Here is a 14,512-nt window from a genome sequence, read left to right as displayed (position 1 = left end):
GATATGGGGGAGGGGGGATATGGGGGAGGGGGGATATGGGGGAGGGGGGATATGGGGGAGGGGGGATATGGGGGAGGGGGGATATGGGGGAGGGGGGATATGGGGGAGGGGGGATATGGGGGAGGGGGGATATGGGGGAGGGGGGATATGGGGGAGGGGGGATATGGGGGAGGGGGGATATGGGGGAGGGGGGATATGGGGGAGGGGGGATATGGGGGAGGGGGGATATGGGGGAGGGGGGATATGGGGGAGGGGGATATGGGGGAGGGGGGATATGGGGAGGGGGGATATGGGGGAGGGGGGATATGGGGGAGGGGGGATATGGGGGAGGGGGGATATGGGGGAGGGGGGATATGGGGATATGGGGGAGGGCTGTCGGTGGCTCACTTGCTGGTGGGCCCCCGACCTCTGCATCAGCAACCTCCCGGTCCTCAGGTCCGCCAGCCAGTTCCAGGGCCCTTCCCTCATGTTCGGTCAGTGGCCTCTCATCAGCTGGGCCTCCTCCAGTCCTCATATGTTCCCTGGTGTTGTGTGCGCGCTTCTCCTGTGGGGGCTGGTGGCAGGGGTAAAAGGTAACAGTGTTAGACAGGTATATGAATGCACGCCATCGGTTGCGCGTATATTGCAGAGGTTAAGGTTAGGGCTGGATTCACTTGGGGAAATGGTGGAAGGCGGATATGGGGGATATGGGGAAGGCGGGATATGGGGTGGGGGGATATGGGGGATATGGGGGAGGGGGGATATGGGGGAGAGGGTATATGGGGGAGAGGGTATATGGGGGAGAGGGTATATGGGGGAGAGGGTATATGGGGGAGAGGGTATATGGGGGAGAGGGTATATGGGGGAGGGGGGATATGGGGAATATGGGGAGGGGGGATATGGGGAATATGGGGAGGGGGATATGGATATCGGGCGGGGGGGTGGGGGGGGGCGACTCACCCTGGCTGCTCTGACGAGGTCGTTCACCTTCTTGTGGCACTGGGTGCCTGTCCGTGGTGTCAGGGCCACAGCGCTGACTGCCTCTGCCACCTCCCTCCACAGACCCCGGCTGTGGCGTGGGCGACTCCGCGGCCGTGTCCGGGATACAGGGCCTCCCTCCTCTGCTCCACTGCATCCAGGAGCGCCTCAATATCGCGCGACTGGAACCTCGGGGCTGAGCGGCGGGCGGCCATCCGGTCGGGTCTTCTGGTCGGGTGGGGGGAGCAGCGCGTCTTACGAGCAGTCACGCCGTGTATGACGCCGCATGGCGTGAACCAGCGCGGATAGAGTCACGTCGCTGCTAGCCCATTCCGGGCTGGAGACTTAGCGACGTTTGGGGCGGCGTGATGCAGGTGGGGTTTGCGCCGTTTTTGGCGCCAGTCGGCGGACATCGCGCCGATAACGGAGAATTCCGCCCCTGATTTTTCTTGGCCAATCTGTATGCTTCTTCCTTGGATCCGATACTATTTCCAATTTCTTTTGTAAGCCATGGATTGGCCCTCTTACCCATTTTGCTTTTATGCCAGACAAGAATGAACAGTTGCTGAAGTTCCCCCATGTGTTCCTTGAATGTTTGCCATTGCCTATTCACTGTCACCCCTTTAGGTAACTCTCCCCAATCTACCAAAGCCAACTCACACCTCATATCTTCATAGTTTCCTTTGTTAAGATTCAGCACCCTAGTCTCCAAATCAACTTCACTCTCCATCTTGATAAAATATTCTATCATATTATGGTCGCTCATCCCCAAGGGGTCTCGCACAGCCAGATTGGCAATGATTCCCTTCTCATCACACAGTACCCCGTCTAAGATGGTCTGCTCTCTAGTTAGTTCCTCCACATATTGGGTCAAGAAAACCATCCCGTAAACATTTCAGGAATTCCTCCTCTACTGCATTGTGGCGAATTTGATTTGCCCAATCCATGTGCAGATTAAAATCACCCATGATCACCGATATTCCCTTATTACATGCATCTCGAATTTCGTGTTTAATGCCATTCCCAGCATTACCACTACAGTTTGGGGGTCTATATGATACGCATTAATGTTTTATCGGCCTTGGTATTTCTCAACTCTACCCATACAGACTCCACATTGTCAGAGCTAATATCCTTTCTCACTATTGCGTCAATTTCCTCCTTAACCAGCAGTGCCACACCACCGCCTTTTCTTTTATGCCTGACCACCTAAATACTAAATACCCTGGGACATTCAGTTCCCATCCCTGGTCACCCTGCAGCCATGTCTCCATAATCCCAATTATATCGTACCCATTTTTATTTATCTGGGTGATTAGTTCATCCACTTTATTCTTTTGCACATTCTATAAGCCTCTCGGGCTTGTGTTTTGAGCCTTCGATATCTGCCATAAGCTGCCCTTTTTCTCCTGATCCAATGCTGTATTATCCTTTAATATCCAGGGTTCACAGGGCAGCACGGTGGTGCAGTGGTTAACACTGCTATCTCACAGCGCCGAGGTCCCAGGTTCGATCCCAGCTCTGGGTCACTGTCTGTGTGGAGTTTGCACATTCTCCCCGTGTTTGCGTGGGTTTCACCACCACAACACAAGGATGTGCAGGGTAGGTGGGTTAGCCACGCTAAAATTGGCCTTAATTGGAAAAAATGAATTGGGTACTGTAAAAATTTTTTAAAATTTTTTTTTTATATCCAGGGTTCATTGGATTTGTTGGTCCCACCCTTTTTCTTGATAGGAACATGTTAGCCCTGTACTCTCCTTATTTCCTTCTTGAATGCACCCCACTGTTCTGTCACAGATTTACCTAAAAGTGCCTGCTCCCAGTCACTCTGGCCAAATCGTATCTGATCTTATTAAAATCGGCCTCCCTCAGTTTAGGACTCTGATCTAAGGCCCATCCTTGTCCTTTTCCATAACAATCTTGAATCTATAAGTTATGATCACTGTCTGCAAAACATTCCCTCACTGATACTTCAACTATTTGCCCAGTTTTGATAACAAAAGTTAAGTCCAAGTCTCTTGTAGGTCTGGCTTAAAAACACTCCGGGATGTATTAAATGAATTCTGCTCCCTCGAAAGCTTTCACACAATGGCTAGTCCAGTTAATATTGGGGAAGTAGAAATCCCTCACTATCACTACCTTATTACTTTCACACCTCTCTGAAATTTGTCTATATATCTGCTCTCCTAATTCTCTCGGAATGTTAGGGGGCCTACAGAACACTCCCAACAGTGATTGTTTCTTTTTGTTTTTTATGTTCTAACCATATAGCTTCAGTTGAAGAGCCTTCTAAAATGTCGTCCATCCTTACTGCTGTAATTGATTCCCTGATTAAAACTGCGACATCCCTCCTCTTTTACCTCCTTCCCTATCTGCCTGAAGATTCTGTATCCTGGAATATTGAGCTGCCAATCCTGCCCCTCTCTCAATCATGTATCAGCAACAACAATTCCATAATACCGCCATTTTTTAATTGTGCCCTCAATTCATCTGCCTTGTTCGTCAGACCCTTTGCATTAAACTAAATATTATCCAATCTTGTCAAACACCCTTTAGACATAAGTGGTCTAGGCATTCTATGCTTTTCTGACTCACTTGATATCTCCTCTAATTTTGGCTGTGCGTCTACCCCCTGACCCTCTCTCAGAACCCAAGGGCCCTGACAAGTTAGTTTAAACCCTTCCCAACAGCACTAGCTGACCTTACCTTTCTGTGAACAAACCAGAAATGCTGCAACATTAACAGGACACTGTTGTACCTGTAAAACCTCAGGTACTTTCGGCCAGTTTACTTATTCAAAGGTTTTACCAAGGGTGTCTTTATTTACGAGGAAACAAGCCACAAACACAAGATCAAAAATTCAACAATATTTATTAACACAATTAATCCTTATATTACACATAAAATACTAGAGGTACCCAAGATCAGTGTATACTACCAGTAAAGATGCAAAGATGGCTTGGCAGGCTACGGATCTGATCGCTGGAATTCCTCTGGCCCGTCTTCACAAAGGTGGTTCTCGTTGGTGGTCTCTTCCTTTCTTCTGGGCTGGTCAAGGTTTGGTCTGGTCTGGTCTTCACTCCTCCGATCTAGTCAAGGTCACTTCGCACATCGAGTCTTTGTTCCCGAGGGGTCCGGAGCACCTTGTTTTATCCCTCTCTGACTTAGCGCCCTTTTCACTCTTCCTGTGGCCTTTGCCAATGGGGTATCGAAATGGCAGGAATTCTAGGCGTCCGAGAGTCTGGCCCAGCCCGGGTACGTAACAATAGGCCGGTGCATTTCAATCGGATCGATTATCGCTTGATAGCCGATTGACAGGGCCCGTCCGGACATGTCGTGGCAGCCTGTCTGAGCTCTAGTGTTTTCAAACTTGGCCAGTCCGAATTCCAATGAGGCTGCGCTGTAGCGAGTGTGGCTTGTTTTAAAGTGTCCAATTCCTTAACTGAAAACACCCAATTTTAATCGGGCGAATTTGTTAATTTAAAATGCCCAATTTTATTCGGGCCTAAACCTAGGCCTTGTTAGGTTACCACAATACTAACTGTAATACCAGAAACACTACAAATCTTTATGTAGACACTTATCGCCAAGTACTAACACATCTTTTTCAATAGGTACAAGAGGTAGCCAAAGCCACTTACAGAACTCTGCTTCTCATTAACCTATTGAATGTTATGGCAATAAATCTGTTGCATAACAGAACTGATTAGTTCAAGTTATGCAAGTTGTGGTTCATACGATTTAGGAGCACAACTTTTAATTTTGGGAATTGAATTTCAAAATGTAAGATAAATGGCAAAAGAAACCAAGGTGCGAAAACAATACACAGAGTGAAGTCACACGGATTTGTAGTCTTCACTCTATTTCTCTCTCCGGGATGCTGCCAGACCAGCTGATTTTTTTCCAGCATTTTCTGTTTTTGTTTCAGATTCTAGAATCCAAAATATACTTTGCTTTTATGCAACAGATGATCCTCTCTTAGCTTCATAATGGAGCCAGTAAGCCTAAAAAGATTGCAATTTTCCCCATTAGAAATATAAATTATTTGTGTGGGTCCCAGAATTAAAGGGATGCTTTGAAGATAAAATTAGTTAATTTGGATTGATATCAGGGACGTCCAGGGGTACCCCTTTGCCAAGGAGCGAGATTGCAGGGAGTTCTCTTCGGTTTAGAGTTTTTTCTGCGTAGTTTCTCACAGAAAGGAGCAGTTAACTTCTGCGAACAGACAGAGAGAAAAACCTGTCAACAGTTGTAGTTAAGGACTGGGTCAGGAGCTATAAAGCAGCTGGAACCAGCGGCAGAAGGTTATAAAGAGATATTAAGCAAGAATGTGGTGAGGCCCATGCTTGAGCCGGTGGGGTCCAAAATCATACGGTGTTGATAGGGAATTGGAGGGTTCACCTAGTTGGATGGTAGTGAAAGGACCCCAAGAAATCTCATACCTCAAAGAATGGTGGGAATACTGAGGAGAGTCGAAGTGAATTCCCAAGAGCTGTGATACAGCTTGGTTTGGTCCTCGTAGAAATGAAGGAATCCTCAAGACTCTGTAAAGTATAGGGGAATCCTTGGGTGGAAACAAAAGTAAAATGGGAAGTAGCCTGTTGAGATTTTTCGATTTAAAGTACAATAATTTACTAAATATTGTGTTAACAGCACTTGCTTTGTTTAATTCTTGAACAGTAAGACATTTTTGGTTAAAGCATTAAATCTTGTGGCGTTGTTTCAGTTAATAACTGGAAATTCTCATTTATTTTTAAAACTTAGTCCTCAAATGAGTTTATACAGAAAAAACTGAAATACATTAGCACGTTAATTAATTGCAAATCCAAAATTACAAACAAAGCTAAACATGCAGAGAGCGTATTAGCCAAATAAGCCTGCATACCCCAACTTAACTGGTCATAGGTAAAACCAGAAATCTTTTGCTTAAAAACAATATTTAGACTGTTACATCTTAGTTTATATCTAAAACTTAGATCCCGAGAGGGAAAAAAATAGATTGAGCAATAGGGGGAAATATGTTATGACATCATAGATCATATAGTACGATTTTGGCATCCCCGGCTCAAGCATGGGCCTCACCACATTCTTGCCTAATATCTCTTTATAACCTTCTGCTGCTGATTTCAGCTGCTTTATAGCTCCTTACCCAGTCCTTAACTACAACTGTTGACTTTAATTCATATTTTCATTGAATTAAAAGTAGAATAATAGAATCACAGAATCCCGACAGTGCAGAAGGAGGCCATTTGGCCCATCAAGTCTCCACCAACCATCTGAAAGAGTACTTCACCCAACCTCTCTCCCCCACCATATCCCATCATCCACTTAATTTGCACATCTTTGTGGACACTTAAGAAGCAATTTAGCATGCCAATCCACTTAAGCTGCGCATCTTTGGACTGATGGGAGGAAATCAGAGCACACGGAGGAAACCCACGCAGACACGGGGAGAACGTACAAACTCCACACAGACAGGTTGGAATTGAACCCAGGTTCCTGGCACTATACACAGCAGTGCTACCATCCCACCGTGTAGTAGTTTATATGTTGTGCAACAAACAAGATCCAAACATCTAATTTGACAGATGTAGATGCTCACATAAAATTGGTTTAATCAGAATAACATAGCAAGGATTCTCAGGCACTCTATAAACCCCTGATTAGAGATTCATGATTTATACGGTTATCATCGTAGCTTAGGCATCGATTATTGTATTTTTCTTTGCTCCTATTGCTTATACTTCACTTAACACACCTAAATTGTGCCTATTCCATTTATATCTGCCAAAATATAATTATAAGTCTGAAGGTGGCCTTCGTAATGGTATTTTAAACTGTCTTGTGCCAGAAAATGCATGAATTGTTTACTGGATATAATTACTTCAGTATTTCAAATTAACTGCAATCCAACCTTCTTGCAGGGTACCATAATATGACACTTTAGTGCTAATGGGCTACAGGCAGCAGGAAGAACAATGAATTGCAAAATTATGCTTGGATAAAAACAGGAATTTTTACTCAGAGTCAAAACATTCTATGTAGGAATTCGCTTTTCATTTCTGATAAGTAAACTTTATAACTAGGTCACTAATAAAATACATTTCGGCTTCCAGTTGCGCAATAAACCCTCTCAAAGAATTTAATTTTAAAATATAGTTGCAGTCGCAGATCTGCATTACGTTTGATTAAAGATTTTAGTGAATAGTAATTTCTTGAAAAGATTAACTGCTAATTAGCATGTGACTGCTCCCTCACATCCCATCTCTACAACAGAAGTTAATCTGAGGAAGATGATATAAGGTCTTTGTAAATGATATTGGTTGACTTTTGGGCATGAAGAATACATCTAAAACTGTAGGCACCAATTATGATTCACGACATGCATTTAGAAAACAGAAATAAAAATGGTTTTCACAATGAAAAATAGCAAATAAATCCAAAACGGTTAGTTAGTTCAGAGAAATTAATAGGTTATTATTTCAGATGCAAGCTTTAAGTTCTGATGAATGGCAACATTGAAAATGCAAATCTATTTTTCACTCAAGTGTTGACTTGCTATCCAAGTTCTTGTTTAACTTTGACTAGCTTGTTTAACTTTAACAGCATATTTACTCTTGCTTTTTATCTCCACTGTTTATCCAATACTTTTCTAGTAGTACACACCAAAGCTGACTTCTCCTCTGCCATTCTTGTCAAATAGCTGGAAAGCAACAAGGTACAAGGCATCTGGTGCACGCAAAACGGATTCAAATGCAAGGAAATCTTGAAAGGAGATCAGCCTGTAAATACAAGTAAACTATGTTAATAGATAGGAAAGAGACAGTCACCCCATAGTGGAAATGGAGGCCAAATCCTTAAATAGAATATTGCATCACTGTCAGTAGTGCTTCAAACCTGAGACAGTAAGCACAAGAGGAACGCATTACTGACCAAAGATTAAAAGCCCTAGACTGAACCTAATTAAATGTTATGACAAAAATCCCTTTTGGCTTTAAAATAATTTTATTTTAATTTGCGCAGAAACCCGCTGTTGTGCAGTAAATATGTATGATTAAGAACAATTCAGATGGGCTTACTGTGGAGCAGGTGTTTACCAATATTTAAAATCAGGGATCATTCACCGCTCTTTGGATATTCCAGCTATTATACCAGGATCTTATAGAAATTTCTTGAAGTTAAAACATGACACGGATAATGAAAAGATAAAGACGTACTGCAGTATCAGGCTCCCAATTTTCTCTTCCTATTCCTCTTATTCCAGCATAAAGCAAACAGACATCAGCACAAATCAGCTGTTTAGCCATATACACTTTAAACAGGTAGGATCTTGTCTGGAAATTAGCACACACATCAGATTGTTGAATGAAAATTGTGGGCTACTGTGGACACAGAGCCTGTAGAAGTACAAATTCTGCCAGTTTGGGGATTATTTGGCTGATGTCAGAATCTACAGCAGAATCCTGCTGAATCATAGAAAGTTAACTGATGACAAATCTTACCTGAAGCAGCAGCCTCACACCATTAATGCTCAATTTTACCCATGTCATGTGGGTCAAAGTTAAATGCATTCTTTTGTTTCAGGTGGAACTTGGAAGTTCCCTATCCAGGCTCGGGGTCAGCCAGGAAATGTACATCATATGCAAAAGCAGCAGATATCTGGCATTTCAAACCTCCAAATTATTTCCCTTTCCCCTAAAATGTCACACACAGGGTATTAGGCACAGGGAAATGGTGAACATCATCTGTCAAAGATTCTTAAACTGGGATTCCTGAATGATTCCCCCATTTCTGTACTTGTTGGTTTATTAGTGTTATTTGCATTGATCTAATTACAGAAGTATTTCTTTCAATGGCAGCAATATTTCCATAGAGGCAACCTTTTGGATGAGATACAAATTTTGCAGCGGTTTCCCCACAGAAAATCCACTTTAAATGTAGAAAAGAAATGTCAAAAACTGAAAACAAAATACAAAAACAAACATTTTTAAAACACAACGTAGTACTGATGGGATGAAATTGGCTTGTGCCAGCAATGCAAACAGACTTGTAGCGGATTGGCAGCTGTTCTTTTAATGTTCCATTTTTCATTTACCATTTGGAAAATATTGCCAAGGTTTCTAAATTCCGATCAAGTAAAAGGGACAGTGAGACTAGGAACAGTTTCCAAAAAGGGTTTGAATCACAGTTCTGTTAACTGCATAGGAAAGAAGATTGAGCACAGTGAAAAATTAGCTGGCGATTTGCTATGAGCCTGTTCTGTGCTGCTAGCCTTGACCAATAGCATCCACTGAACGTGAAAAAGAATGATAGTTGAAGAATGTTTTCCTCCAGAATACAGCCAAAACCAAATTATGCACAGCTAATTATATTAATACATATTCACGGAACAGATCAAAATAATTCTTCTGCTAAAGAATTGTTTAAAGCAAGGAGCAACTTATCTGGAAATTAGTTGCCATTTCATCCTAATCATTTCCCAATAATCTATTTCAATTTTATTTACAAACTATGTCTTGGTTCAGCCAAAACCCTTTCATCTGTGCAAATCTGATGGTGCTGGAGAGTCGGAGAGATAATGTTACACACCCATCTAATTAAGGAAGGAATCTCAGGGTACATTGCAGGAGAGCATCAGCTTATTTAGCGTATTTGATACACATCAGCCAAAGGAAATTCAAGCACATAGGCAATTAATCTTAGGTTCCACCAGAACAGAGCATTTACATTAAGGGACATGGAATGACATGGAATTTATACACTAAATTCATCATTAATTCATTAAAGTTTTTAAGATCACACTATGTCACTTAAAATTAAGATCATATGCCATTTCACACAATGAAATCTAAAGACTGCTGCTCGAAACTAGCAGTCAGGTGCAGAATCCATTCTGCTCCTCCGTCACACAGCAATATTGTGGTGGCTCAAGACATACACTGGAGACTTCCAGTCGTAAACAAAAGGGGTTTATTGATGAACGGCAAAAACAGATAAGATACAGGCACAGAACACTACAGACAAGTCTTTACTCTTCAGCTCCCTGGTGTGATATTATGTATAATGTCTAGCACATTAAGAGTTAATGAAATATTTTATCCTGCCGCCAGATGGGGCTGGGGAATAGACCTACAAAAAGGAATGCCTCTCAAACTTCTGGGAAAAGGTGGGAGAAGGTTAGAGAGAGGAGGAGGAGGGCAGAGAACAGGTAGAGATAGTGCGTGTGAGATGGGTGTTAGTGTAATGTAGATTGTAATTATAGTTTATAATATTGCTAGCTTTAGGAATAGTGTTTGAACTGTATCATAAGTAGTGTGATAAAATTTAGCTTTGTTAATTTAACTTAGCTTTGTGTACACTATGTCCAGGATCCATCCTGAGTATTAGCAAAGCAAAGAACACCACATGCTACCAGGAGTGGAAAATCCACATGGTATCTAGGAGTGATTCCGGAAAGTATAGCAAACAGTTAGCTAGAGAGATTAGTTAAAAGAAAAGAACCACTATCATACTACTGACCACATCTCGTTGACAGCACTGGGCTCCAGCCTGTAAGATGGAAGGTCTGCAGAAGCCCAGGCACTTCAGGACAACTGGTAAACTTGATCTCAATTGGAAAACTTTCAAACAGCAGTTTGAATTGTATTTATCTGCCTCCGCGCTAGAGTCCGCTATTGACTAGCGTAAAATTGCACTTCTCTTAACTGTAGCTGGACCGCAAGCAATTGAGTTGTACAATTCCTTCCAATTTGAAGGCACTAATGATGAAACAAATTTGAACTGGTAATGAAAAAATTTGACATCCACTGCAAAGCCCAGGTTAATGAAACCAAGAGCGCTACATGTTTAAAAAAAGAATGCAGCAACAAGGCAAATCGATTGATTCATTTATTACTAGTCTAAGACTGCGAGCTCAGACTTGCGACTTTTTGTCAGTAACGGATTCACTCATCTGTGATCAAATCACTTTTGGTGTTAATGATGAGCGATTGCATGAACATTTACTTCGGCATGCAACATTGTCTTTAGATGAAGCGATTAATCGCTGTACGGCTAGCGAACAAGCTACAAACCAATATGCAGAGTTTAAGGCCCGGGAAAAGGGCACAAAATCGGAGAACGTGGCCAACGCCATTAACCCAGTGACGCAGTTCAGAAACCAGCGCAGCACTGCAGACGGCCATTTTGAACGTGCCGCAAGCAGTGTGATGACGTGTACGCGTTGCGGACACACCCACTTTATAAACTGCCCTGCACTTGGAATAAAATGTTCGCAATGCGACAAATCAAATAATGTTTCCTCCCAATGTCGTTCAAACTCAACGAAACCAGTGTTTGACTCTAAAAAATCGTCCAAGTACAATAAGAAAGCACAGTGTGCAAAACAGAGGTGCAAAAGAAATAATTTCTTATTCAAATTTAGAAACACCAAGTATACTCTACAAGACACTTGCATAGTTTTATTTTAAATATTTTTTTATTCTCTTTCTTATTTCACATTTTCTCCCAAATTTACACCCAACAATAAACAATAATCAGTAACGGGACTTCCGGTGATGGTGGGCGGGAGGCAGCCGCACATTGAGGGCTCCTGCTCGGGAATAGAAATTTTGGGGTTTTAACACCCGGTCCCAGGGGCAATGGAGGCTGAAAAAGCTGTAAGGCACAGGGAGGAGAAATGTCTAAGTTTGGGAGAAAAACGGCCGTGAAAAAGGGGGTTAATGAAAGTCCGCCGGTGAGTGGAAAAGTCAGCGCAAGAACTGTAAGGAAAGCGGAGGCTGGAGCACTAGGGGAGGCCGCATCGCTCACAGCAGAAGAAATGACCAAAGTGATGGTTGTGAAACTTGAAAAACAGTTCATAAAGCACATGGAACCGATGAAGAAGGAGATGGGGGCAGTACTGAAAGTGCTGGTGGAGGAGGCGATTGCACTGATGAGGGCAGCGGTATCAAGCGCAGCGGCGGAGGTGCGGGCGCAAGGTGAGACACTGAAGGAAGTGGAAGAGGCATTATCGCAGCACAGTGATCAACTCACCTCGATGCGGAAGGTTTCAGAGACCAACAACGGTCTGCGAGCCAAAATGGAAGACCTGGAAAACAGATCCAGGCGGCAGAATCTGAGGAACGTGGGTCTGCCCGAAGGGGTGGAAGGCCCGAGGCCGACGGAGTATTTTGCCACGGTGTTGGCGGAGAGGGACAAACTGGATCGGGCTCATCGGTCATGGAGGCCTATACCAAAGGCGAGTGAGCCGCCAAGAGTAGTAACTGTGTGTTTCCGTAGGTACAGTGTGAAGGAGAAGGTCCTGTGCTGGGCAAAGCAGAAGCAGGTGGTGCAGTGGGCTGGAGCTGGTATACACATATACCAGGGCTTTACGATGGAGCTGGCGAGGAGGCGGGCTGCCCACAGCCGGGTGAAGAAGGCACTGTACATCAGCAAGGAGCAGTGCGGCATAGTATATCCAACTAAGTTGAGGGTGACCTACAAATCCAAGGACTTTTATTTTGGGACGGCGGAAGCGGTGGAGGAGTTTGCGAAGGCAGAAGGACTGTGGCAGAATTGAGAAATGGGACTGAGAGCGGGTCGTATACCGATGTAGCCCATGTAACTTTATTTTTTTCACTGCGTGTTGGTGTATGTACTAAATGAGTCAACGCTGTATATTTGGACAAGGGAAGAGTTGGAACTTTCATTTGCAATGATGGTTCTTTGGGGCTTGGGTGTGTATGCTGGGGTTGTGTGCTAAAGGGGATTTCTTGGTTTTCCTGGGACCGGGCAAGGGGGAAGGAGACCCGGGTGGGGGCCTCCACGCTGGCCGGTTTAAGCCGGCCAGTGAACGGGAGTGAGGTGGAGGGTGGGGCTGCGGCCATTGGAGCCTGGTAGAACAGGTTTTGGTGAGTCTGGCCGGGGTGAAAAGTTGGGGAAGTAACCGAGGTTGGGGGGAGGAGTTTACAAGAGGAAGTGGAGGGGAGGAGTCTGGGACGGGGGTGGGGCGGCGTCAATTCATGGGTGCCATTCACGGTACTCTTTCAGGGATTGGATGGCATTCAATATTAGGGGGAGGTTGGGGGGGGGGGGTGGACTATATATGTTAACGGTGACCAGGGGCGATTCCCAATTCCTTTTTCCCTCCTTGGGAGGTTTAGTTTTATTTGATGCTTATATTGTCATACAGGCTGTTGTTTGGGGGATGGTGGGAGGACGGGATCGTTGTTGTTGGTAGGGGGATTGACATTGTATTTGTCACCGTTTGCGGTTTGTTTGTGGGGTGTAAATTCTGAAGAAAATGTGAAAATGGAGAATAAAAATATTTTTTAAAAAAAACAATAATCAGTAACGAATGTAATGTCAATCCCCATATCAATAACAGCGATACCATACCATTGGGGCAGCACGGTAGCACAAGTGGATAACACTGTGGCTTCACAGCGCCAGGGTCCCAGGTTCGATTCCCCGCTGGGTCTCGGTCTGTGCGGAGTCTACACGTTCTGTCTGTGTAGGTTTCCTCCGGGTGCTCCGATTTCCTCCCACCATCCAAAGACGTGCAGGTTAGGTGGATTGGCCATGATAAATTGCACTTAGTCACCAAAAAGGTTGAGGGGTCATTGGGTTACGGGGATGGGGTGGAACTGAGGACTTAAGTAGGTCGGTGCAGACTCGATGGGCCGAATGGCCTCCTTCTGCACTGTATGTTCTATCTTCTATCCTCTCACCAAACCCCCAAACATTAGCCCACATGATAACATAAACAAATGACAAAGAGGAATCAGGAATCACCCAAAGTCATCATTAACACATACAGTCCCCCCTCCCCCCAACCTGCCCAGCACCCCAACTCCCCCTAATGCATCCTTCCCTTTAGTTCAAATTTGACCTTTTCAAGCGTCAAGAATTCCAGCAGGTCCCCCCGCCACACCAGGGCACAGGGTGGAGAGGTCGATCTACACCCTAACAGGATCCGCCTTCGGGCGATCAACGAGGCGAATGAATGCTACAACAACTGCCTCCGCGCCTGTTTCCAACCCCAGCTGGTCCAACACCCCGAATATGGCCTTCCGAGGGCCCGAGTCCAGTTTCACGTGCACCACTTTAGAGATTACCCTAAAACCTCCTTCCAGTAATCCTCCAGCTTTGGACAAGACCAAAACATATGAACGTGGTTTGTGCCCCCCCCCCCCCCCCCCTCCGCAACATTCACATACATCTTCTACCCCCTCAAAGAGCCGGCTCATCCTTGCCAGTGTAAGGTGCGCTCTATACACCACCTTCAGCTGTATCAGCCCCAACCTCGCACACGAGTGGAGGCGTTCACCCTCTGGAGCACCTCACACCAGAACCCCTCCTCCATACCCTCTCCCAACTCTTCCTTCCACTTTGCCTTGATCCATTCTAGCGGCGCCTTCTCCTCCAAAATAGCCCCATAAACCACTGATACCACCCCCTTCTCCAGTCCCCCTGTCGTCAGCACCTCCTCCAGCAATGTGGAAGCCGGCTCTACTGGGAAGCTCTGTATCTCCTTTCTGGGAAAGTCTCGAACATGCATGTATTTAAATATTTC

General features: G+C 44.6%; 1 protein-coding gene across 1 annotated transcript in view; it reads right to left on the bottom strand.

The window, feature by feature from the left end:
* The window catches only part of slc25a13 (solute carrier family 25 member 13), a 470,724-nt gene that overhangs the window by 276,573 nt on the left and 179,639 nt on the right, over positions 1 to 14,512 (bottom strand). The window contains exon 3 of the mRNA XM_072510240.1: positions 7,624 to 7,739. Within this exon, the coding sequence (XP_072366341.1) occupies positions 7,624 to 7,739 (116 nt within the window). The remainder of the gene's footprint in view (positions 1 to 7,623; positions 7,740 to 14,512) is intronic.

Source organism: Scyliorhinus torazame, chromosome 6, assembly GCF_047496885.1.
Source record: "Scyliorhinus torazame isolate Kashiwa2021f chromosome 6, sScyTor2.1, whole genome shotgun sequence".
Lineage (NCBI taxonomy): Eukaryota > Metazoa > Chordata > Chondrichthyes > Carcharhiniformes > Scyliorhinidae > Scyliorhinus > Scyliorhinus torazame.
The sequence above is the reverse complement of the archived record's forward strand: the minus strand, read 5'-3'. Positions and strand labels throughout refer to the sequence as shown.